The 27,283-nt window shown below is 38.8% G+C and overlaps 1 protein-coding gene across 1 annotated transcript in view; it reads right to left on the bottom strand.

Moving 5' to 3' along the window:
* Nucleotides 1–26,695, bottom strand: part of LPCAT2 (lysophosphatidylcholine acyltransferase 2) — a 62,290-nt gene extending 35,595 nt beyond the window's left edge. Inside the window, exons 1-8 of the mRNA XM_082677769.1 lie at nt 26,348–26,695; nt 18,705–18,844; nt 17,205–17,422; nt 15,780–15,892; nt 13,806–13,866; nt 12,672–12,730; nt 11,363–11,397; nt 8,066–8,120 (exon numbers count right to left, since the gene is read on the bottom strand). Coding sequence (XP_082533895.1) covers nt 8,066–8,120; nt 11,363–11,397; nt 12,672–12,730; nt 13,806–13,866; nt 15,780–15,892; nt 17,205–17,422; nt 18,705–18,844; nt 26,348–26,518 — 852 coding nt within the window. The 5' untranslated portion in view covers nt 26,519–26,695. The remainder of the gene's footprint in view (nt 1–8,065; nt 8,121–11,362; nt 11,398–12,671; nt 12,731–13,805; nt 13,867–15,779; nt 15,893–17,204; nt 17,423–18,704; nt 18,845–26,347) is intronic.
* Between the last annotated feature and the right edge of the window lie 588 nt (nt 26,696–27,283).

The raw sequence follows: 27,283 nt of genomic DNA, 5'->3' as shown, positions 1-27,283 counted from the left end.
CGCAACGGAGTAGCTCCCACTTACCGCAACTAGAGAAAGCCCTCGTGCAGCTATGAAGACCCAAAGTAGCCAAAAATAAAATAAATAAATTTATTAAAAAAAAAAAAAAAAAAAAAGAAGCCTACGGGCAATAGTGACTCAGAGATGAAGTTTAAGCAAGGGAGTGAAATGACCCGGTCAAAGTTTTTGAGCAGTAACTTTGGTGGCAGGGAGTGGATAACCAAAGAGGAAGAGGCTTGGAGCAGGGAGAACCCCTGGAGGCAACCACAATCACTCTGTGAGTGATGGTAAGACCATGAATAGAGGGAGGCAGGGAGGGTGTACAGGCCAGCATGGACCCAACTGGCATTTTTAGGATAAAATGGACAGAAATCATAGGCTAATGTGCTATTTGTTATTTTACTTCTCACATTTATTTTATTAACATCCTCTCCAAGAGGACAGTGGCATGCTGCGGAGACAGCACTAGGCCTGGGTTGATGCCTTGGCTCTGCGATCCTGGAAAAGTCATTTAGACTTCATAGGCCTCAATTCCCTCTCTTGTCAAAGGAGAAGTTTGAGTAGGTGCCGTCTAAGGTCCTTTCCAGCTGGACTTCTAAGTCTATCTTTTCGCTTAGTATCCAGTCATTCTTTAAGATGGAAAAATAAACTAAGCCACCAGAGGTCCCCACATCACTTATATATCCAGAGCAATGAAAAATCTTTGCAAATAAATATTTCTAAAAATTCCCTCCATCCTGTTCTAGTAAAATCTCTTATAGTTGCTTAGGATGAAATCCAAGGAAGAAAACTATGTTAAAATCAATGTTCATAAAAACCTAACAAAATAATACAATCAATTAAAGTTTTAAATTGCCATTTAATTCTTCATTAAAAAAAGCTAAATACTCATTTATAATATATTTGATTGGTAGGTCATAAAAGTTCATACTGAAAACCCTAAAAAATAATTGCTGTTACACTGTTAACCAAACACAATACAATGAACTATGGGTTTGGTTCCTTTTAGTGCAGGGAATATATTCCATAAAATGATTTTTAATAATGCTTATATTGGCATGGCATCTTATTCTTGAGGAAAATAATTCCCCTGAGAGTTCAAAATAGTTAAAAGCCTGGATTTGATACTCACTGGTCTTGGAGGCCCCCATGCCTCCTGAGAAGCAATTCAACGGAAATTCTAATAAAAAGTCATCTCTCCTTGGATAAGATCTTGCCCTCTATATCACATTTCCAATTTGTACAAAGTCATTCAAGGGTCACAGCATGAACATATCTTTTACTTGGGAAGGAAGATCAGCCAGAGAGAGGGGAACATGATTGTCATTGTCTATTACTGAACGCTAATACACACCTAAATACCCCAGTGACCCCAGGACCACAAGTTATCCTTTCTACCTTTATCTTCTCTCGTTATCCCCAGTATCCACATTGATGGCCCATCTTGATTTCACACCCCTTCATCTGGCCACAGATATTCTCCTCAACTCTACCTTGGCCATGGAAAAAACATGCAATTCTAATTCCTCCTCTGACAAGTTCTTCCATGAGAGTTTCCCCTCATTATCTATTAGTGTTTACTTCACTCCTAACCTGGTCCTGCAGAGACCCCAAGAAACTGACGGTCACCCTCAGGAACTATTCATGCCTCTCTGCCACCCCCTGCTGACAACATCTGTCTGCCTATCTACACTGTACTTTGAGAATCAGACACTTCTCTATGACCCTTCTGTCACCTAGAATCTGTCACTTCTGCCACATACTCGGTCACCTCTCCTGATCCCGCCTCCCTAATCCTGTTAGAGAGTGATGCTAACTGAGAGATGCTAAACAAAGGTACAAAATCTTACTGGCTGAGGCTACCACAAATTCATGTTCAGTTCCTTGGAGCTGCTTGAAAAATTATGTAATTTCCCAAGGTGACCATGCTGCCTCCAAACATAAAAAAATACTTTTTTGTTTCTGTTGTCGAACATCTTCTTTTATCCTTCTAATCTGTGTAGGTGGGCCAAAATATGTGATCTTAACATTGGGTCTATTTCTTTAATGTTTATGTGATAGGTGAGGATCAAGTTACTTAAATCGAACCTCACTGCTGCTTGGCAGCCCTCTTCTGTCCTTCTTTGACCTGCTGCCATCATATTTTCCTGTTTCAAACGTGTTCCTTGCTTCTCAAGTTGCAATTCCACTTTCATCTCAATAATACTTCATTTTCAACTTTAGAAAGAAGACAGTGAAGGAGTTCAGGACATGCAACTGCAAAATGTGCCACTTGGGTATATCAATTATTTTGAGCTGTAGGCACTTAAAAACAGCACTGCAGGGAGAGGTTTTCTCTGAACTCCCCTTATCTGCCCATGACAGATCCTCCAAAAAGAACTCAATTGTCCTAAATGTGCTCCTGGGGAGTTTCATCAAACAGGGAAGACTGACTCTCATCAGAGGGGAGGAGACTAGAAGTCAACATCACACCCAGACAAACTTTATCACACACCATCATGTCTCCCATCTGTTCTAAAGGCCCACTCGTCTTTCTTAAAAATCATTTTCTCTCCCCTAAGTGGCCTATGCCCTCCCTCCCCTGCTTCTTTTTTTCTTTTTCTTTAATTTGAAACTTTTATTTCTGCTATAAACTATGTGGAAGCTCTAATTCATCTCGTTTTTAAATTGGAGTAAAATTGCTTTACAATGTTGTGCTAGTTTCTGCTGTACAATGAAGTGAATCAGCTATATGTGTACCTATAACCCCTCTCTCTTGGACCTCCCTCCCTCCCCACCCCACCCATCTAGATTGTCACAGAGCACCAAGCTGAGCTCCTTGTGCTATACGGGAGGTTCACGCGTATTTACGTCAAACCTAATCTCCCAATCTCCCTCTTTTTCCCCGTGTCCATATGTCCATTCTCTACGTCTACGTCTCTATTTCTGCCCTACAAATAGGTTCATATGTACCATTTTTCTAGATTCCACATATATGCATTAATATATACTTGTTTTTCTCTTTCTGGCTTACTTCACTCTGTATGACAGACTCTAGGTCCATCCACATCTCTACAAATGACCCAATTTCGTTCCTTTTTATGGCTGAGTAATATTCCATTGTATATATGTACCACATCTTCTTTATCCATTCATCTATCGTTGGACATTTAGGTTGTTTCCACATCCTGGCTATTGTAAATAGTGCTGCAATCAACATTGGGGTACATGTGTCCTTTTGAATTATGGTTTTCTCAGGGTATATGCCCAGTAGTGGGATTGCTGGGTCGTATGGTAGTTCTATTTTTAGTTCTTTAAGGAACCTCCATACTGTTCTCCATAGTGGCTGTATCCCCTGCTTCTTTTAATATGGTATATAAGCTCTCAAATCTCACTTTTTTGGGTATTCACTTTTTATTCCCTGTGATGCCCTTGTGAATATCATATTAAAACTTAATAAATCTGTATATCTTTTCCGCTGTTAATCTGCCTATTATCAGTTTATTTCACAGACCCAGGAATCAGACCTGGGTGGGTAGAGGGAAGTCTTTCCTCCCTGACAGCATCCTGTGTAAACTCCGTCAATTCCCTTTCCCGTTGCACCTGAGATGGGCTCCACAGCTCCAGCCCCCTCCTCACTGCAGTATCCCCTCTTCCCTAACCCTGCTTACTCTGTACCGTCCTGACCCAGATGAGGAGGAGACTAACTGGCCTGTCTCCCACACCAGCACCTCTAGTTTGCACTTTTGGTCCCAGAGCCTCCTACCTCTTCTTGGGCCTTAGACTGCACACAAGATAAAGCCCAAATTCCCCTGCCTATTGTTTAAGACTCTCCATTACCCAGAGCCAGTCCTTTACATGAATACTCACTACCAGTGAGACTGGTGTATTCATTGTTTCCTGACCACATCAAGCACATTCCTTTCTATTAAATAAGTGATGATGAGAGGGAGAAAGATTGACGAGTGATGACGCTACAATCAACTTTTTCTTCTTCTAAGGAACAGAAAAGGATTTTAACAGGTGAATCTTAAGAAATGTGCAGTTCTGGGAATTCCCTGGCAGTCCAGTGGTTAGGACGTGGTGCTGTCACTGCTGGGCCTGGGGTTCAATCCCTGGTCAGGGAACTAAGGTCCCGCAAGCCGCGCAGTTCAGCCAAAAAAAAAATAAGAAGAAGAAGCAGCAGAAAAGTGCAGTTCTAGTTCTGCTCGTGATTCTCCTTTACAGTCTTCAAAAGGAGAAATGCAAAAGAAGAAAGGTTTTATGAACATTAGCTCCTTCCTTCCCCAAAGAACAGGAAAATCTAGTTGATAAGGTGAATGAAGGTTAATGCCTAACTCACCACATACTAGCGCACAAGCAACCTGATTAAATCCTCACAACCCTATAAAATAGGTATTAGTATCCCCCTTTGACCAGTGAGAACACAGGCTTAGAGTGGTTTAAGTAATTTGCTCAAGCAAATACAGGTAAGTACTAGCAGAACTGGAACAAAAACCCCAGCTAACGCTCTTCTTGTAGCACTCTATTTCTCCACTTACAAATTCCAGAATTCTACCAAGTTCCAGAAGAAATTACCTCTGTTAGAACAAGTACCTATGGGGTGTGTTGTGTGTGTATGTATGTATGTATTTGTGTGATGGTTTTCTAAAAGGCCCGTTTTAGATTAAAAACTACACATCATTTTAGTGCATTCGGATATTTAAATAAACTATATAAATGTATTTGAAACTTCTCTAAGTAATTAGCTTTAAGAGATTTAAAAAGTGATATATTTCTATAGGTGTTGATCATAACACTCATTATTATAATCCTTTCCTACATCAGAAATTTTTTAATGAAACAAAAAAACCTCTTTCTATCACAAGGCAATGAATTACCTACCATTAAATGCCAGCAGCCACTAGAAGCTCACTATAAGCTTTGCCAAGGAAGTTTCCTAAAGCAAAATATGTATGTCTACAGACAAATCATTTTTATGTATCTCTAATATAATGGATGGCTTTAAAGTCAACATATTTTGAATGCAAACTAAGACACAGCCCATGAAAAAGGAAACTGATTGTAGAGTCAATGTGAATGTCATGTTTCCATTCAGAAACTAGCTGTTATCCACAGAGTGCTATATAGTCTGACTTTGCTTATATTCTCTCTCATGGGATAAACTAGAAGGCTCTTTATTTATGTCATATTTTGGGATGTTCCCTACTAGCTAGCTTATTCCCTATGCCCCTAAGCCATATGCTTATTAAGGAATACTTGTGGAGTAGCTGGCTGATAAAAGTGATCACTAAAAGATGCTTTAAGTACACCCACTATGCCACATTATGATTCAAAGAATAACTTTCAGTAGAACCGTTCTGTAGACACACATGGCATCATTGTTCAAAGATGCCACAAGACCAATTACATAGGGCATGAGGTTTGGAACTTGTTGTATTTTTAAGATCCAAGAGTCAAGAAAATAATAACCTTTTCAAAAATAAGTCTTTTTGTTGGGGAAGCAGAGAAGGAGTGGGTAAGGAAATAGTCCTAAATACTATATTCCCTAGATTTTTAGATATCTGATCATTTTGGTAATTAAAGAGATTGATAATCATCATTAATGAGGGGAGACTTGTGAAACTAAAGGATACAGCCTTCAACATACTGAGAAGTCCTTGCCTCACAAGAACAAGTGTGTCTAAATGGACATTTTAGTAACAATCCACTCATAGTTCATTTTAAAAACCATAAAGGTAAAGCTATATTCTTGAATAATACATCTTGAATTAGGTTTACCTAATTAATATTCAAGAAGGTCTAAAAACACATGTTAAAAATAATACCTAGGATTTCCATCCATTTTAAGAAAAAGGAAAGCAGAGGAGGTGCTTTTGAATAACCAAGACAACTGAAATTGTAGCAACTAAATGTACTGAGACTTCTGACTAAGCTGCATTGGGGCAGTTCAAGCTGGGCCTCCTTTGACGTGGTGGAAAAGCTGGAGCCTCAGAGCTAGTGCCCAGCCCCTGAGAGTCTTGAGCCAAGGTGTGGGTATACTTAGTGCCTGGCAGTCTGCTGGGATACATTTTCCAGTTACATCCCAACAGTGGGGAATTAAAATATTCAAAAATCATAAAGTAGTTAGGAGTCCCCTGGGTGAAAGGTAGACTCATAAATCTCAAATTAAATTACAGTTAAAATAAGAATACCCAATTTGAAGCCTAAAATTTCCATCTTCTTACCCTGCACCACAATTCTTATGTATCAAATCCCTACCTATTCAGCTTTTTTCAACTGGTTGAAAGCCATTTTGTGTGTGAAGTTATCGAACAAAGGATATATTCTTTTATTTGCAGAAAATATTACCCAAACAGGTCTGAGGACAGGTTGGAGAATGCAAATATTGTAATTGAAAAGAAAGAAGGACAGCCATGACATGGAAAGGAAATGTGGTAATAGTGGTCAGGGCAAAAGCATGAGGAATTTGCAACCTCTGTTGTAACACAATTTGACCACTGACACGCGTGCTAGACAAAAAAATGTACAGTTCTATGTGCATTTCCACATCTATTGCTAGATTTCACCTTAGCTAAAGAGGGGTAAATTCAGAGGAAGGAACAGCATATATATATAAACAATATCTTCCAAATGTGCAGAGAATATGGGTTTTCTTATTTATTTATTTTTTTTTAGAGAAAGAAAACAGGGCTAGCTATCTGAGCAGCTTTTCAAGAAGGAAGAGCAGTGCTCAGTCGAAGTACTTAGAAATAATAAGATATTTCTTTCTACCGGGGTTTCCCAAAATGTATTCTACGGAAACTGGCTCTAGGAGGTATCCAGAGAAAAAGGGGTTCAGTGGTCAAACATTTCAAAGGCACTGAGAAGTCTTGAGAAAAGAAATCTGATTCATTTTATTTAACCTGGTACTTCCTAAACTTATTAGGATACAGATTAGTTTTTTTCTCTAGAAACATCTAACTATATTCCAAGATTTAGTGTTTTCTGGTCACACTGAGAGATACTGAGCTGGTTTTAAAAGTGGGGAGGTGTGGCATATAATTAGTAAACAGGTATTTTCAAGGCAGGCAGACAACCTGCAAGTCTCAAGAAAAATTTCACTGAAGTTAAATTCGCTTTGACATAATTTGCCCTCCTACATCATTTGGTAGTGCTGACAACAACTAAATGGCTGAACAACCAAGCTATCCAACAAAATAAAACAGGATTCTTGTGACTTCCATTCCACAGTCCTGTCACCTGGAGAACTGGCCCCCCGCTCAGAACTCTGGATTACATATGTAAACTTAAGGTTTTCATTACAAAAGCCATGGATGCAATTGGAAAATCCAGGCAAGAGTCTGGAGAACCACTATTCTGACCCTCTCTCTTCAGAGGCTACCTGAGGGTATCACTGAAGCCAACGAGATTCTGAATTCAGGGGTCCATTATTCCATGTCATTCCTGGAAACTAAGCATAGTGCTTGGAATCAACCTTCAGAGTCTTAAAAATCTGGTCAGAATTTTCAGAACATTCTAATCACTCCTCCAGTGTTACAGCCTGCTACTGTGACTTAAACTGAAAAACTGTCCTGTGAACGATGATATGAGCTGCCTTCACGGCTCATACAACATGATTTCCTCAGGCTTTCCAATGTGCAGATTGATTCCAAAAGTGAGGGTTTCTCACTCTGTACCTCTCCCACAATCTCTCAGCTTTCACAGAACATACTTCTTCAAGAAGTTGTGGGGTTCTACCAGCTACTGTAGTCCTTTGGTCAGGATGTGAAGGCATATCATACAACTTGGCAGAGGTCAGCACTAAAAGGATTAAAAGATAGGAACGGGTGATGCAAATCTGGCCAGCCAGAGTGGTGACATGCTGGAAGTTCCCAGAAGTTAGGAAATTGTGTTTCCTAACACAGTTCTAAGGGCTAGGGTTGACAGATGGTTTAGGCACACAATTTGCAAAAGACCAGGGCTTATTTTCAAGGTGGCAGATTTAACTTCCAATCTTTCTACATCTGGTCTCTCTAGACTAAAAATTCACAATGAAAGGAAAGGCCAAATCTTAGGCTCCAAGGCTACATTTTGAACCACTTACCTCAACTTCCACCTTTGTGAAGGGCTGGCAGCAAGTGAGCACACAAAGTTGAATGCTGAAGAGAAAAAAAGAGAAGGCCATCTTTATGTGGTAATACAAGTACCATCTAATATTACTGAACAATCTTTTCTTTACATACAAGCAACCCCATGTCACTATTTGTATGTATTCTGCATTTATAAATGCCACACTGTAGCTACAACACTTTTTGGGTTTAGAGAACTATTCTTGATATTCAAAAGTTAAATTGCTGAATGCAATACCAAATATGTATTTGTGGGTCAGAGCCGCAGCTCAGCAGACTAAACCCCAAATTTGAAGTCTTCTTGACAGCTAAGACTCATAGGCCTAGAGAAACTAACCATGGTCACATCTTAAGGTACATTAATATGTTTATAGAAAAACTGCTGAGTAGAACATTACTAAATTCTTTTCTAATATTAAAAAAAACAAAAAACCAGTGGGCCTTTCCTTAAAAGCAGAAACTTTATCATCATTGTCCCAGTTATTAATAAATGTTTTAGCTATGGGGAAATTTTCTGAAAAGTTTCAGATTTCATTGTAAAGCTAGACTAAGGCTTTCTTTCTTTTTTTTTTTTTTTTGCGGTACGCGGGCCTGTCACTGCCGTGGCCTCTCCTGCACGTGGGATCCTCCTGGACCAGGGCACGAACCCATGTCCCCTGCATTGGCAGGCGGACTCCCAACCACTGCACCAACAGGGAAGCCTGACAAAGGCTTTCTTTAAAGTGGTTATAATCAATCCTCTCAAAGATAATTTTTGAAATGGTTCCTATTTGCAGCTTTCCAGTGTATATTTAGACTCTCTGGCTAAGATTTCTACGAGATTTTTATTTCGCCTCATGTAGACGGATGACCCAGAAGTCAGGCAGGGTAAATTAGACTACATGTTTAAGAAAACAACCAACCAAGCTTTTTCTGCTATTAAGAAATTAAAATATGATTTACCTGTAAAAATTGCTTGAAGGGACTTACTTAAGACAAGGAATTTAGGAATTTAAACAAGGAATTTACTTAAAAGAAGGAATTTAGGAAACAGGCTTATTAATTCCATAATTCATTATAAATTGTTAATGTGTCAGTTCTCATATCTTCTGTTTGAAAGGGAAAGAATCTTTTACTATCAACTCCAAGCCACAAAGCCAATCCATATTATCTATCATTAAGTAAATTGTTCTTTAATGATTTAAATTGAGCTTTGGAATTCAATGACTTGAATACATATTTTGTTCTGAAAATTCTGAATGCTGTTAAAGAAAAAAAAAATACACAAATGAAACCACACACAAGATCTCTTTAAACTTGACTTGTCCACACTACAGACAAACCAAACAACACTTCTTAGACTGACATGAAACAGCTTTTCCAAGGCTTTCCCTTCTTGATGGTTAGTCCCTGAGTCTCCTCTCCCCTAGGACATCTGCTTTGGTGTAAAATCCCTTCCCTAGATCCTGAGTCAGAGTAGTACTTGGAGCCAGGACAATTGAGAAAACTGATTTAGAAGTAAGGGACACAGTAAATATAACATGAAGACCAGAAGATAAAGGTGGAAACAAGAGGTTACCACACGTAAGTGTGATGTGGCACTTGGATAAAACAACGTTGTATCTTTAGAAGATTTTGTGTTTGTTTATAAATCCTAAGAAAACTTTAACTCTGAAAATACTTTTTTTCCTCTCTTTCTTTGCTGAATTCTATTTTTCCCCCTCTGTCACACATTTCTCAGGTTAGAGCCTAGATTAACTCAACCACTCTATTTACCCCTGATCTCCCTTCCAGAAAAGCTTCCTATTTGACCTTCACATCCACCAGCCCAGCTGCAAAACCAAAAAAAGTCACAATGAACCCAAAGTCACTATCTCTATGAGGACTTAACTTGTAAAGGCCCCAAGGATGACACACCTCTGGAAATATAAATATGTTATCCCCTCAATTTTCAGGCACTTCTTTTTCTAAAATGCTCTCATACTACTTGTTTCTCCTACTTTCCCCTTGTATAGAAGTTGAAAACCAGGAATTCGTAATTAGTAATGACAGGAAATATGTATTCTAGCCAAGGGAATAGACTGATTTCCTGTAGGGTTAAAGATAGCATAATGTCTAGATACCTTTTACAATTTATGTTCCTTATTTTTGGTGTTGTTTACTTAACTTCAACTACCAGGGACTGAAGTATAACAGGAACATAAATGTCTCAGGCGTATCAATGTTTATTAACACATGTAATTGGCCCATCTATTCTGATTTAAATGTATCATTTCAAAGCAACGTACATACACAAAAAAATGGAGAAAATAAGTATGTTTTAGTTAAAAAAATCTAATTTTCAGAAGTTGTTTGGATTGTCTACAATGTACTTGAAGGCAAATGATGATTTCTTTTAAATATTTCCAAGTGATCGTCACCTATCCATCAATAATTTGAGCTCTGTGTATAACAGTACCAAAAGGCATTATTTCATAAGTCCTGGGAAAGTCCTCAAATCCAAAATATAAACAGGCTGTCTTTTTAAAATTTTTTTAAGTTTGGGGAAGGTTTATTATTTTTTTTCTCTTCTGCCACCCAAAGCCAGCCAGGCTCCTTGAGGTGAACATAGATGGGTGTCAACACTCTCCATGCAGGTAAAGGACCAAAGGAGGCACGTAAACAGGCAGGGGAGCCAAACAAAAGAACTTCTTGAGAGTAAGTAAGATTCTACATGTTCTGCTCTTTTTAAAAGGTCTAGTTCACTTCAGCTAGCTTAACAGTGAAACTGTATTCTTCTCTTCAACATTTATAGAAACTGCTGATCCTTAGGCTCTTAAAATCCAAGAGTGGAAGTGAAAGTTTGGTTAGCTATTTCCTCAACTCAAATCAGACACATCACAACTATTTCAGGCCATATGACTAAAATGCTCTGGACTGTTTAAACGAATACAGTAAAATAAAGATGGAGACACCAGATAATGCTAAATTTGCAATGGGAATGAAATTACAAAATTTAAGCTGAGTAGGATTCAAATGAGATCACTGGAATGTTTCTTAAGAATAGGTAGATAAACACTTGAGACCCATTAGAACATGACAAACAACTAGAATTCTGCACATGGCAGACACTGGGGTTTAATGGGCAAGATAGTTATGCTCTCTACAGAAACTTCTCAGTTACAAGATTCAAGGATCTGATTAGAAATCTTTACTTCTACAAAAACAAGGCTTTTTTTTTCTTAAAAAGAACAAATTCTTTTTCTTCACTCGAAAAAAATTTATATAAACTAATAATAATATAAGCAACTTACAATTTATATCCTTGCCATGTCCATGTCACAGTATCCTAGAATAACAATAGTATTAAACTGTTAGTTCAGAGAAAAAATACCAAATAAAACAAAAATTTTATTTTGATACTGAATATACTTTCTTTCTGAATGAAAAGCAATATGCTGAAAAGTAAGACAAGCATACTATTATTGTTAAACAAGAGTGAACTGATCTATAAATTCTTGGATCACATATCTACATGGCAAAGATCTGTCTTCCATATGTAACCACCTATCTTTTTATGGAATTAAGTTGCTTTGAATTTTTTAAAAAACTTGTGTATGCTTAACTATTTTTCTCCTAATATGAACATAGCTGGGTAATTAATTGGCTTACAAAAACCAGAATACATCAGTTCTTAAAAAAAAAAAGTTTATTTGGGGAAAAAAGACTACAGTAGTGAGGTAGTGCACAGTGAAAGAATTTGAGTAAATGACAAATGCAAACCCACAGGTAGAAGTACGCTGAGTAAAAATTTGATGAATTTTAATTTTTTAACTACAAGTGTCCAAGGTTGAGAAATAAGCCGCTGATAGAAAGTTGAATGGATTAAGAACTCAATCTTAAATGACACAGATGATTAATAATTACATCCTGCCTTTTAATGTAAATTCTCTAGTAAAGAAAGCTCCTCTCCAAAACAGAACATCCCTCCCCCTGCCAAAAAACCACTTTTTTCAGGAAAATGGTGACGCAGTCAATACCCAGAAAAAGACAAAGCTCCTCGCTGGAGCAGAAGAGTATTTCCTGAGCCCACATGGACTTTCTATAGGATGTTAGGTTCTTTTCAGATATTTCCTTATTTAAGCTACTTGCCAAGTGTCACACAGCTACGAAGTACTGAGCCCGTAATTAAACACCAAGCCTCTTCCAAATTTATCCTACTACTTCAATCCTTCTCCACCAGTAATGACCAGTGAATCAGGAGATTTCTCCTTCTAAGCTTAGTGAAAACTACAAATTTATGAGAGTTTTCTGAAGTCCAGTCTAAGAGACCCTGAATCTGAGACTTAACCATACCATCACAGTGACTACAGGGTAGAAGCTAAGGAAATATCTTCCTATAGCTTAGTAATAGCAAAAGCAATATGTCAAATTGGTATCAACCAATATGTGCCTATCTTGCAAATTTTTAAAAACTAAATTATAGCAAGGAGAATGAGTCTACCCATCTGCTCCCACCATTTATCTATTCATCTATTTTATTTATTCAAACAAAAGGGGTCCTAGAGAATTTGTGCTGTTTGGAATGTTGAGATTCTTCCCATAGTAAACTATGATGCTTACCAGCTTGTTTGGGTATCTGAGGAGAACTGGCTGTACTGGAACTCCTGGAATGAAGGCCCCTATAACCATATAGTGAAATTTTATAACATGCTCTTTATATGAACACAAACTTTACAGTGAATTAAAAAATTAATAATAAATGATGTAAATATGTTAAATGTTTTAAGAGTACATATAAACTATTGGCTAAATGTTGGTAAATCCCTAGTGTTAGCCAAAATGACAGATTTTTGAATTCAGAATTATATAAGCAAAATATTAAATGTTATGCCTAAGTCACTTAAAATATTACTTATATCTCCATTTGTTTTCATTTGCCAAATACCTATTATTCAACAGGATTAAAAAAAACAGTAATGACGAAACCAAGACAAAGAGAAAATAAAGAGAAGAAAATCTAGTTGAAACCAAATGCTTGAACCCTAAACTATCACACTTGCTAGAATTGAGTTCTAACTTTGGCTCTGAGCATTCTAGCAGCCAATACGAAAACATTTTAAAGTATTAATAATTACTGTGAAATGACATATGAAATTACAAATTACTATAAAATTCACAACTTCATAATATATATATATTTTTTGCGGTACGCGGGCCTCTCACTGTTGTGGCCTCTGCTGTTGCGGAGCACAGACTCTGGACCCGCAGGCTCCGCGGCATGTGGGATCTTCCCAGACCGGGGCACGAACCCGTGTCCCCTGCGTCGGCAGGTGGACTCTCAACCACTGCGCCACCAGGGAAGCCTTCATAATATTTTAAAAAGGAGTGAACCTTAGAAGGAACTGAAGGTATTTTAATGATAATTGAAGTAGGTTTTCTAACTTGATGACACAGGACCCCAAGTGTCTGTGAGGGTTATCTTTGGAGGAAAAGAAAAATCTGCTAGTGGCTTCTGCTCACACACACACACACACACACACACACACACACGGGACATTCCAAGGAAGAAGGGGTTATGATACCAAAAGAGAAAGCAAAGGAGTGAGTTCTGTGGATCCACATCATTCAAAACATTTTATCAGAAAATAAGAAATGCTCCAAGCAAACTGACAAGTTATTTTGTATATTTATTATCAGATCATTGAGAAATCTTCCATACTACTTTGTCACAATACATAATTTAATTGATCTCACCTGGTTTAAAAGTAATCAAACAGGAACGATTAGTACAAGTACCTTCTGGGAAAACTAGTATCTTGGGAGAAAAGGAATAGATTTAATATTTCAGTCTAATTAATAGATTAGCTCTTTACTTGCTTTCTGAAGACTTTGCAAATAGTTGCCAATTTTTATAAAGCAAAAATAAAATAAAAGGCAAACACCTGATTCCAGTGAAAGCTAGAATCTGATTATTCGGTTTTGCTCTAAAAGAAGTGTAGTCTGACCATTAAGATAACTAGAAAATGAATTAAAGCTTTGAAGAGAAAATACACATAGTAAATATTTCTTAATGATGATGCTAATGATCTGAATAGACTTCGAAGAAGATGTAGACCCTGAATCATGGTCAAAGTGTACATTTTAGGCAATATTAAATGCCTTCTTCTACTGCTGTACACCCTTAACCAAATCATTTCCTACTTCTTTGTTTCAGTTTTCCCATTAAATGATATTCCCTCTTACAACATATAGCTTTGGGACGTACTGAGAAAAAAGGAGGAAATGCCTACAATATGCTTTATGCTTACTTCAATTCGTTGACATATGGAATACAATTTAATGTCCTTTTTTGAGGAGGTGTTTTTAGCTTTTAATATACTTCTTTATGTTTTCCACACAAAAGACAGGCAGTACAGTTCCTCATTAACTGAACAGCATAGCAGCTTCATTTTCCTGAAGCTTTTAGAATTTAGCAATGAGTAAATTGCTAGGCATATAAAACAAAAAAGAAAATCCCTGCACTAACAGCAGTTAGTAATGGGTATTTCATAATAATTAGAGAAGGAAAACATTATTAAGCTAAATTGTCACAATAACAAGTTATATGTAAAATAAAAATTGTGAATAGGTGTAGTTCCATCCTCCAATTAAAAAAAAACCAGGTTTCTTACCCCAATCGGATACAATATCAAATATGATTCATGGAGTGGATATTCTATATACTATGAACAATAAATTAATATAGAGTAAATCATAAAATCTCAAGAACTGGATGGGGCATTAAAAGTCATATAGCATCTCTAATGCTTGAATTCTTTTTACAATATCCCACCCAAGTTGTTGCTTAGCCAGTGCCTGAACATTCCAGAAAGAGATTCCAAATCAGACCATTCTAATTCTGGACAGAAAACTTGAGATGAGCAAAATGAACTGAAATCTACCTACTTGTTAACTTTCACCCACAAGTCCTAGATACATTCCTTGGAGCCAAGAGCAAAATCACAGCCTTATTCCAAATGTCATTTCTTCCCAGTGACTTTTTAAATCATTCCTTACATGCCTTGGTTTCTAAAACCTCCTGGTTGGTCATATGCCTCTTGGTACTTTAACAACTACAAATCACCATGAGTGGCCAGACCACCTCAGGACCGTGAGTTCTGCTAGAGATCACTTGTTTTCACCTGGGCAAAGATAGAGGGGTACTTATCAGAATCACCCATGAGGCTCCATTTATGCAATAAATGTTGCCCCTTCCACACCTTCAAAAAGCATTCCAGGGGAAGGAGGTGGTGGGATGGTAAAATGTGAGAAAGTTCTACAGGTGATTCTGATATGCCCCTGAACTAAAAAGGCTGTCTAAATACACTTCAGATAAACTTAAGATTTTAATCATTTCCAAAATAAACCCACCATATTGTTGAGTATAACTGAGCTTCAGTATCTCATCTTTAAAAGGGTAAATAAATTCAGAGGTAGAGAATTACTTTTTATTAGACAAAGTAAAAACCAGTTCAAAGAGTTTGGAGAATAAAAAAGAATGATACATTTAATTCCACAGAGTATCTCATGGGGAAGAGGACTTTTTAATATTCACTCATTTATTCTGCTTCTAGACATCTAGCAGAAGGTGTCCCCCAGTATTGGATCTGTGGATCCAAATGAGTATGTATACAAGTGTACAATAAATAAATTTTCAATATATTTAAATAAACATCTACTATGTTTTACCTGGGGCCATTCCCCTCCTGATGTGGCCCGCCTTATTATTTCATTTATTGTGTTTTTTCGAGAATCTGGATCTACACGGGACACCAACACTGGTTGCAGAGCCCGCAATATTCCTTTAAAACAAATGAAAAGTCACAACTAAGTCATTTTTGGGGCTAAAGCTACGACAGCAATGATACCAGATAAATCATAAAACAAATTGTATGGAAAATTAAAATGACAGCAAATCAAAGAGAACAACTTAAAAAAGCCCTCTAATTTAAAGTTTATTAGAACTTAGCTTCCAGTTTCAAAAGGATAGGTGGATATTTAGACCTAAAAATATTTCACTGATTTAACAGAAGTTAGCAGCAGGAATATGAAAAGAAGCAAATGCGGTTTTCTCCCTAAAAGACTTCTTCCTCAATTGACATTAAACATTTGGAATATACTATAAGATTATCTTGTTTTATTTCAGGAATATCCTGCAAACCGATTATGTGAAGTCATAGTACACGTGGGTAGGAGGCAATTATTATTTATCTTACTAAAATTTTCAGCGCAATAGTCTTTTAAGTAGGTAGCTTCCTAGCACATGCAAAATAAACCTCAATTTACCAAAAGACTATTGCTAAACAACTTTTGGGGAAAATGTCATATTACACAAAGCAAGGTGGTTACCTTAAGAAAAAAGAGAGAGAGAGAGAGAGAGTCTGTCTTTCTTAGATGAATGACAAAGCTGTAAGAACTACTATTATTTCTCCAGAGTACCAAGGCAACATCAGGCAGTTTTCACACGCACTTTCTCACCACTTGATGCTTGGCAATAACCTTGGGACAACTGGTAGCAGTTACTTGGAGACTAATCCCCTGGGGAGAGAGCAAAGCATCTGGTGGGAAAAACATTTCACTTGCTTCATTATTTTTTATGGCAGGAAGCATTAATTTTTCCACATCATAATTTTCAAAGAGTTACACATTTGTCCCTCATGGAGATCTGGACAATAATGAAGAAAACAGAGTTAGGAGAAAAGACTTAGTGCATTTATTTATCAGTCTAATACGCTAAAGAGAAATTCACTGAAATAGCATGTAACCAGTGCTTTCACAGATTCTTAGATTAAATTCTCTCTCCAAAAAATCTACCATGTTTGGTATTTAAAAACTGTTCTTTTTGGCTATATTTAGGAGCAGAAAGAGGTGATGGTGCAGTGACAGAGTTTAGACTTAAAAAGAATGATAAGGGTACAGATACGGAAGTCTTTAATCTTTTTTCATAAATTCATTCTTGTGATATAGTACCTCATTAAAAGCAAGGAAATATGTTTGAAGTGTTTTATTATTTTAAAGTTTTTAAAAAGCCTACCAATGAACTACACATGATTTTCTAAATTGAAAGCATGAACATGAAAATATTTTATCTCTGTTATCTCATAAAGTACTTACTGCCAATCAGAGGCACCTGCACATTCTCATGTCGAGATACTATAGAAGGTAACCCAGCCACAACACAGGCAATTCCATCAAAGAATGTTGAATGAGGGGCAACAACAAAAATTGGTGCTTCCACAGGTCTTGCGATCTTTCCTTTCACGGTAACTATAAATCCCATTGAAAAGAACATGGCATGGCCTAGAAACTTCAAGACTGGCTGAGTAATTGTCCTTTGGAAATAAATACAAAAAAGGACATAATTAGCTTTGCCAACTGCAGCTAACAGCAGGGTTTTACTCTAAAGCACAATGCAAAAACCAAGACAAGCTGGAGCACTTCATTTTAAAACGTGAGCTAAGAAGAATAGCTAACACTTCAGTGGAGCTCTTTCTGCCAGGCACTGTTCTAAGTAATTTATGCATATTAATTTCTTTAATCCTTAGCCCAATTTTATGAAATAGATAGCATTTATTATTATCCCCATTTTACAGACATGAAAACTGAGTCCCAGAGAAGTAATTTTCCCAAGGCCATGTGGCTAATAAGTGGCTCCTTTATTCTGTGACTATAAAGTAATAAGAATGAATCTTCAACATGCATCCACCACTGAGAAATCCAAATCAGTACTGTCCTTCAAAGGAGTCACCTTGGAAATCTATATTTGTGTAACAAGGATGCTGCTACCTCCCAAAACACTTTTAGAACCGGCATGTGGAAATTGTCCTCAGAATTATTTTAGGAATAAAATTTTAAAAGTAAGCCTTATTACCTATATCATTATAGCCCTTAGACATCATCAAGAATCTTAAGAAGTAAATTTACCATCTCACTTCTCTGGAACAAAGAAATTTCAATTCCAGAAATTGAATTATTTACTCTTTAAAAAGAACCTGTCATTAAAGATTAGTTAATTCATCAAATTGTGCCAGGAATTGTGTTGGACACACAAGACAAGTAAGATCCAGGTCTCTGTCCTTGATAAACTCAGCTGAGTAGAGAAACAAAAAAATAGCCCTGGAAGTACAAACACATGACAGACATCTCAGTATGTGAATAAGCGTTATAGCTTTGCATGAAAAATGTCTCCCATAAGACATCCAGTGGGAGCTTTAAAAAATGGGCTTCCTATAGAATTCTCTCAAAATTCACATAATAATATAGCGAGGCGCTATTAAGCAACTAACTCCTGGGAAGTTTCTCTAACTTTAATTTCACAGTAAGGAGAAGTGAGACACAGAAAACCAAAGAACTTTTCCAGAGGGCACAGGGAAATGACCGATCTCTCCTTGCCCTGTAGTTTAGAGTTGAGATCTCTATTTATTTAAAGATAAAGAGCTCATCCCTTCACAGAATTTCCATACCTCTTATTTTTTATTTTTAGTGACATAGCCTGTAAAAACTATATTCCAAAATATCCTATATTCAGAGTCATAATTGTTGTTCACTGACTAAACTTTGACAAACTCTTCTTTATCTTGATTTTCCTAATATTTAGACATAGTTATTTCTTACCTCTTCCAACCAGTTATTGGGTGGGTCAGCTTTTCAGGACAGCATGTTGTTGAAATTGCAGCAAATAGCCACGCCAGTAATAAAATTAATGCAAGCAACAGGGCACGAATTGGAAGCAGGATAATTCCAAGAAAGAAAATCTGAAATCAAAGTTGATTAAAAAAACAGATGACATTATTTTAATGCTGTAGTTATCAAACAGAAATACATAAGAGGAAAATCTTATGCTATTCATGCATTCATTCAAAGATGAATTGGGCATTACCCTATACCAGACAAGGATCTAAGCACAAAGAAAATAAGACATTGTATCTGACCTCACAAAGCCTACAAAGCAGCAAAAGAAACAGGGAAGAAAACCAAGTACTGCCTGATCTGTATAGCAATGAACGTGAATAGGGCTGCTGAGGGAACAAAGAAAAGGTTTGTTGGACTTAGTAGTCAGGGAAAGCTTCCTGGAAGAGTTGAAGCTGAAACGTCTTGCTTTAAGAAGCAAGCAGAAGCTGGCAAGGTAAGAGGGGGAAATAGTTTTTTGAGAGCTATAAGTAGGATGAATATTAGTAAAGGCATTAGAGTGTGAAGAAGTAAATGTATTATTTTATATACCTGCCAGTCCTCTATAACTAACAATAAGGAGATGGGGGAGGAAATACAAGAAATAATAAAAACTAAATAAGAATAAGAATAAAAACTACATAAATAAGAACAGCAAATAATACTGAGTGCTTACTATGTACCAGGCACTCTAAGCACTTGGCATGTAGTAACTTATCTGAGTCTTACAACCTTAAGCTGTTTTACATACAAGAAAGGAGTGGCACAGAGGGAATTAAGTTAAACTGCTTAAGATCACACAGTAAGTGGCAGAACCAGGATTTGAAACCAATGTGGTTATAAAACTCTTGCTCTTAATCCTATCCCATAATGTCTTTCAAGTGAAATAAACTATCCTTATATATCACAAATTGTCTTCTTTTTTTTAGCCAATTACACTACTCAAACAGTGCTGCCCTTCTTGTCTCTGTTGGCCCGTAATGTGAATCTGAGCATCATCAAATAATTTATGAGAAATGCCAAAAATATTGTAGTTATCAGATCTCTATCAAATTATATGTGTACATGTGTATGACTGAATTAAAAATTACATACAGGGCTTCCCTGGCGGTGCAGTGGTTGAGAGTCAGCCTGCCAATGCAGAGGACGCGGGTTCGTGCCCCGGTCTGGGAAGATCCCACATGCCGTGGAGCGGCTGGGCCCGTGAGCCATGGCCACTGAGCCTGTGTATCCGGAGCCCGTGCTCCGCAACGGGAGAGGCCGCAACAGTGAGAGGCCCGCGTACCACCAAAAAAAAAAAAAAAAAAAAAAAAAAAAAAAAAAAAAAAAAAAAACAAGGAAATATACAGATCTTAAATGTATAATCGATGAGTTTTGATAAATGTGTACTCTTGTAAACATCACCTCAATCAAGATACAGAACACATCTGCCACTCAGAAAGTTGCCTCATACCTCTTTCAGTCAATACTTATCCTCTTAGGCAACGAATGCTGGATGTTTATCATCATATATTATTAGTTTTGCACGTTCTTGAGTGTCATATAAATGGAATCATACATTATGCATTCTTGTGTGTCTCACTTCTTCCACTTAACATAATGCTTTTGAAATTCAACTATGTTGATTTCGATGTCAGTAAGTCATTCATTCTGACTGCAGAGTATTATTCTACTACATGACCATATGACAATCTGTCTATTCTCCTGGTGGTGAACATTTGGGCTGTTTCCAGTTGCGGGCTATTATGAATACAGCCACTACAAACATTCTTCTACAAGCCTTTTTGGGAATAGTTGCTTTCGTTTCTCTTAGGTAAATACCTAGGAGTGGAATTGCTGGGTCATAGATGTAGTTTAACTTTATAAGAAACTGGCCAAACAATTTTCCAAAGTGGCTGTATCATTTTAAAGTGTCACTGGTAGTGTATGAGAATTTCAGTTACTGTACATCCTTGCTGACATTTGGTGTTTGTAGTCTTTTATAAAAATCAATTTTACTAAGGCATAATTTACATAAAATAAAATGCACCTATTTTAAGTATGAGGTTTTCAAATGCATAACCCTATGCAGACACCACTATAATCAAGATATAGATCATTTCCATCATCCAGAAAAGTTCCTTTGTGTCTCTTTGGGTTTTTTTTTGTTTTTTTTTTTTGCGGTACACGGGCCTCTCACTGTTGTGGACTCTCACGTTGCGGAGCACAGGCTCTGGACGTGCAGGCTTAGTGGCCATGGCTCACGGGCCTAGCCGCTCCGCAGCATGTGGGATCTTCCCAGACCAGGGCATGAACCCGTGTCCCCTGCATCGGCAGGCAGACTCTCAACCACTGCGCCACCAGGGAAGCCTCCCTTGTGCCTCTTTGCAGTCAATATATCCTCAGTGTATAGCAACCACTGACAGTCAGTCTTTCTTTCACTATAGTTTTTGCCTGTTCTATATTTTCATATAAATGAAACCACACAGTATGTACTCTTTTATGTCTGGCTTCTTTCACTTCATATTTTTGAGATTCAACCATGTTGTCATATGTATCAGTAGTATAGTCTTTTTAATTGCAGAGTAATATTCCATTGTATGAATATATCACATTTAATCTATCCATTAATCTGTTCAGGGACATTTAGCCTATTATAAGTTTTTAGCTCTTATGAGTAAACATTAATGTTTGAGTCTCTATGCGGACATACATTTCCATTTCAAGGGGAGTGAAATTGTTGGGCCAGGATATGCCAAACTGTTTTCCAAAGTAGTTGTATCATTTTATATCTCCACCAACAAAGTATGAAATTTCCTGTTGCTTCACACCCTCATCAACATTCAGTGTTGTCAGTCTTTGTAGCCATTCTAGTGGGTGTAAAATGATATCTCACTGTGGTTTTAATTCATATTTCCTTGATGAACAATGACAGTGAGCACATTTTTTCATGTGCTTATTGGTCATCCCTTTAACCTGTCTGTTCGAGTCTTTGGCCCATTTTTATTGGGTAGTTAGTCCTTTTCTTATCAATTTGTAGGAGTTCTTTATATGTTCTGTTTACAAGCCCTTTTTCAATACATGTATTGAAAATATTTTCTCCCATTTCATGGCGTGCCTTTTCATTTTCTTTATTTTTTTTTAAATTTAATTTATTTATTTTTGTCTGTGTTGGGTCTTTGTTGCTGTGTGTGGGCTTTCTCTAGTTGCGGTGAGTCGGGGCTTCTCTTCATCGTGGTACACGGGCTTCTCATTGTGGTGGCTTCTCTTTGTTGCGGAGCATGGGCTCTAGATGAGCAGGCTTCAGTAGTTGTGGCACACTGGCTCAGTAGTTGTGGCTCACGGGCTCTAGAGCGCAGGCTCAGTAGTTGTGGCACACAGGCTTAGTTGCTCCACGGCATGTGGGATCTTTCCGGACCAGGGCTCAAACCCGTGTCTCCTGCATTGGCAGGCAGATTCTTAACCACTGAGCACCAGGGAAGTCCGCCTTTTCATTTTTTTAATGGTATCCTCTGATGAGAAGAATTTTAATTCTGATGAAGACTAATTTATCAATTTTTATTTTCTGTTTAGTTCTCTTCTGAATCCTTTCTAAGAAATCTTTACCTATCTCAAGATCATGAAGATATTTTATATTTTCTTCTTCTTCTAGAAGATATATGAGTTTTGCTTTTATGTTCAAGACTATGATCCACCTTAAATTACTTTCTGTGTAGTGTGCAGAAGGGATCAAGTTTCTTTTTTTCTTTTTTTTTTTCCGTATGCGGGCCTCTCACTGTTGTGGCCTCTCCCGTTGCAGAGCACAGGCTCCGGATGCGCAGGCTCAGCGGCCATGGCTCACAGGCCCAGCAGCTCCACGGCACATGGGATCCTCCCAGACCGGGGCACGAACCTGCGTCCCCCGCATCGGTAGGCGGACTCCCAACGACTGCGCCACCAGGGAAGCCCGTCAAGTTTCATTTTTATCCATAGATTTATCTACTTGTTCCAGAACCAATTCCATCCCCCCTCCTTTTTCTTTTTGGCTGTGCTGCCGCTTGCGGGATCTTAGTTCCCCAACCAGGGATTGAACCCTGGCCCCAGTAATGAAAGCGCCGAGTCCTAACCACTGGACCGCCAGGGAATTCCCCAGAACCAATTTTTGAAAAGACTTGACATTCCCTGATAAATTCTCTTGGCCACTTTGTCAAAAATTAATTGAACATACATGTGGGCTCTCTATTCTGTTCAATTGATCTATTCATCTGTCCTTCTGTTGATACTACCCTACCCTCTTAATTGCTGTAGCTTTCTAGTAATTCTTGACATAAGGTAGTGTATGTCCTCCAACTTTTTCTTTTTCAAGATTTTTTTGGGCTAATATAGATCCTTTGCATTTCCACATAAATTTCAGAATTAGTCAGTTTCCACACAAACAAAAAGCCTGTTGGGATTTTTGTTGAGATTTCAATGAATCTATAGATCAATTTGGGAGGAATTATCATCTTAATAATGTCGATTCTTCAAACTTATAAACATGGTATATCTCTTCATTTTACGTAAATCTTCATTAATTTCTCACAATGGTGTTTTGTTGTTTTCATTGTAGTGGTCTTACATGCTTCTGGTTAATATATTCCTACGTATTTCAGGTCATTTTATTGCTATTATGAGATTATTTAATTTCATTTTGCAATTGTTTGCTGCTAGTATATACACAAAGTTGATTTAAAATTTTAATCTTTAAACATTATTAAGATGACAAAATCAATTCTGAGTAACTGTCGAATTAAAAGGATTACCCATTATATTGCCATTTGGTAATATGTCATCTCTGTAGGAAGGCCTTCTTTCAACACTCTATTGGGATTATCTTCCTCTCTGGATTTACTTCATAGCACTTACTAAAACATGGAATTATATATTTGTATACTTGCTTGTTTAACTTTTTCAGTGAAATACAAGCTTTAAATAGGCAGGGTCCTTATTTCTCTTGTTCATTGCTATGTCTCTGGGGATTAACAGTGTGCCTGGCACATAGTAGGCATCCAACAAATATTTTTGGTATGGTAAATGACCCCACAATTACAACCACTCATTTTAATTCCATATTCTATTGAGGAAATAGAAGCTAGGCTAATTTTTTATATGCCATTGTGTAGCAGACCCTTAAACGGTCAAAAAAGAGAAGGGGAGCAATAAAGCTAAGCCGTATAATGAGACACAAAAGTCACAACAGTCCTTAAGCAAGACGTTGATCATCATTTAGGATTAAATTTAGTCTGATTTAATCATACCAAATCATACTTAAATGCAAGTATATCAATCTTTTAAACTGGATAATACAGACAACATTGTTATTCAATCATGTCTATTTAAATTTTCCTTTTACCCAGACTGTTCAAGCCATTGAAACTACCTTGGAATCTCTGGTCTACATGCATTTTTAATTTTTTTTTTTTTTTTTTTTTTGCGGTATGCGGGTCTCTCACTGTTGTGGCCTCTCCCGTTGCGGAGCACAGGCTCCGGATGCGCAGGCTCAGCGGCCATGGCTCACGGGCCCAGCCGCGCCGCGGCATGTGGGATCTTCCCGGACCGGGGCACGAACCCGTGTCACCTGCATTGGCAGGCGGACTCTCAACCACTGCGCCACCAGGGAAGCCTGCATTTTTAATTTTTTAAAAAATATCGAGACTATATTCATTTCTATCCAATCCAAGTGGTAAATTTTAAGTGCAGTATACAATTGTAGATAACAAAGAGCATAACTATCAATATTAAGATCAGCAAACAATACCAGATTCTTTCACATATTATCTCACTTAAATTTTAATCCCTCTTTCATGTATTATTATTGCAATTTAATAGATGAGGAAAGTGAAGTTCAGAGAGGTTAAGTGACTTGGCCAAAGCTATACAATTAATAAATGGCAGGGCCTGAGCAGGTTTTCTGACTAAGACTAGTGACCTTTCCATCATCCTACAACTCTTGCAGGGTTATTTGAAAGTGCTCTCAAAATGGTTGCAGGCATGCTATTAAAAAAAAAAAAAAAACTCAAAAACTTAATAATTTACTCCAGGTACAATATAAATACTTATAAATATGCCACTTTGAGCCTCTCTCCAAAACATGAAGCCAAATAGACAGACATGACTTTCATTTAAGTATGACCGATTTGATTCAATCAGACCAAAAGGAACCTTGAATGATAGTCAATGTATTTATTGTTTCAGAAGTTTTAAGATATAAAGGGAATATCTATCCATTTAAAGACATGAAGATCAAATTTTTAAACATTTAGTTTCTTTACAAAGAGGTATTACTACATTCACTATCTTCCTCTTCCTCTCTCACACCTTTCTTCAACCAGACACCCATCTACCATTATTCTAACCACCACCCCATGCTGCTTAGCCAAAAAGCGCGTATGCGTTTTTTCCTGAATATATTCATTTATATATATACACTTAACCTGCTTCCATCGTAGAGAACAACAGTCTCAGGGCACACAAGTATGCCGTGCAAAAATGACACTATTTCAAATCCAAAGTAAATAAATGAGTGAGATGGACAGGAAAATATTAAAACCATTTTTTCCACGCAGAACACAAAGGACAAACGTAGCCTGCATAGTCTATCTTGTTCTCTGATCACTAACTTCACCAAACAGGAAGTCCAAAGAGCGAGTATTACAAGAAAGAGCAGCGTTTTACAAGAAAAAGGAAAGGACAGGAAACTTCCTTTTTGTATGTAGCTGTTTTTAAGAATGAAAGAAAGTCTGAGCTGCTTCTCATCCTTGAATGTAGAAGTGTTTGGGCGAAAACTGACTCAGGACCAAAAACTCTTGACTACCTTGAGCTGCCCCACAGAATCCCTTTTCTTAGACTGTGATTTCCCGTCCTTGATGCCCCTGCTCAGCCGGAGCATCCCAGCCTTTCTTCTTGTTCTAATTCCAGACCTGGGTTCCCTGCCTTCTCCCTTACTCTTCCCATCCCAAACTGACTCCTCTCCTTCCCTGCGGCAAAGCGAAAACTTCCCCAAACCCGCTCTCCTGGGCTACGATGACCTCCCACTAGACTTTCACACACTCCAGTCGAAGTTCTCCCACAGTCGTTGCCTCTTCTCAGCATGGAATGTTTCCTCTGCCAACGGCCCGCCTGCTCGGCCTCCTCCTGTTTAGGACCTTCCTCCAAGGCCCACCTGTGCTTTGCGTCTTCTTTTCTCACACACGCCCCCAGACCATCCTCCAAGGGCCCTCAGTTTTCAGTCCCGCGTCTCTGTCCCCTGCAGACTCATGGCCCCTTCAAAAGCCCTCTCCCCTCAGATCTACATCCCTGTCTTCCTCAGAGCCTCGCTTCCCAGACTCATGCCCTCCTCAGCCACTCCCCTCTGACAACAACCTCCCCTGACAGGCCCAAGCTCCCCTCAGACTGCCTCCTCTCTCAGACCCACGTCCCTCCCCTGAATCTGCGTCCCCTGTCAGACGTCCCTCCCCTGGATCTGCGTCCCCTGTCAGCCGCCCCTCACCTGAACCTGCGTCCCCTGTCAGCCGCCCCTCACCTGAACCTGCGTCCCCTGTCAGCCGCCCCTCACCTGAACCTGCGTCCCCTGTCAGACCCTCGCCCCGCACCTGGATGCGCCTCGCCGCGCCCAGCCGTGTCTGCTGCACGAAGGGGTTGCGCACGGGCGGAGGGAAGAAGGACGTCTGGCGGGGCACTCTGGGCGGCCGCTGCCCCGCGTTCCCGACGCCCGCGCCGGGTCCCGAGGCCGCCACCCCCGCCGCCTCAGCGCACCGGTTCATGGCCGAGCCCGGCGCCTCACAGGAGCGAAGAGACCCAAGCGGTGCGCGCGAGCTGCCGCTGCCGCCAAGGCTTGAGGGGGATCAGCTTAGGAGTCCGGGGTCTTTGCGCAGGCGCCAAAGTTACCTACCCGCCCTCCGGTCTCGCCCCGCCCCCTCCGGCTCTGAACACGCCCAGGCCCTGGCCCCACCCCCTGAGCACACCCCCACCCTTTTAGGTTGTCCGGCTCTTCCTCTTGGGGTTAATAGCTCAGCCTCCTTGGGGGTGAAGGTTTTTCCTTCAGAGCCAGGCACCCCACAATGAGAGACAGTTTAGGCTGAGTTCTCTGCTTTAGGGTCAGGCGGACCTGGATTTCCTTTTGCTTTTTTTTTTTAAAAGAAATTTATTTATTTATTTATTTTTGGGTGCGTTGAGTCTTCCTTGTTGCCCACGGGCTATCTTTAGTTGCGGCGAGCGGGGTCTGCTCATCGCGATGGCTTCTCCCATTGCAGAGCACGGGCTCTAGGCGCGCAGGCTCAGTAGTTGCTCCGCGGCATGTGGGATCTTCCTGGACCGGGGCTCGAACCCATGTTCCCTACATTGGCAGGTGGATTCTTGACCACTGCGCCACCAGGGAAGCCCTTCCTCTCGCTTTTACTGGCTCTTTGACGTTGGTCAAATCACTGTCTCCATGAGCCTCCACTGCCCCCTTCGTAATCGGGGATAAATGGAGCTCAGATAAACAACCTGAATCCAGCAATTCAAGTAGCAACCCCTGGGCTGTTCCT

Source organism: Grampus griseus (assembly GCF_964374135.1).
Source record: "Grampus griseus genome assembly, chromosome: 19".
NCBI classification, from domain to species: domain Eukaryota; kingdom Metazoa; phylum Chordata; class Mammalia; order Artiodactyla; family Delphinidae; genus Grampus; species Grampus griseus.
This window is presented reverse-complemented; position numbering and strand designations above follow the sequence as displayed.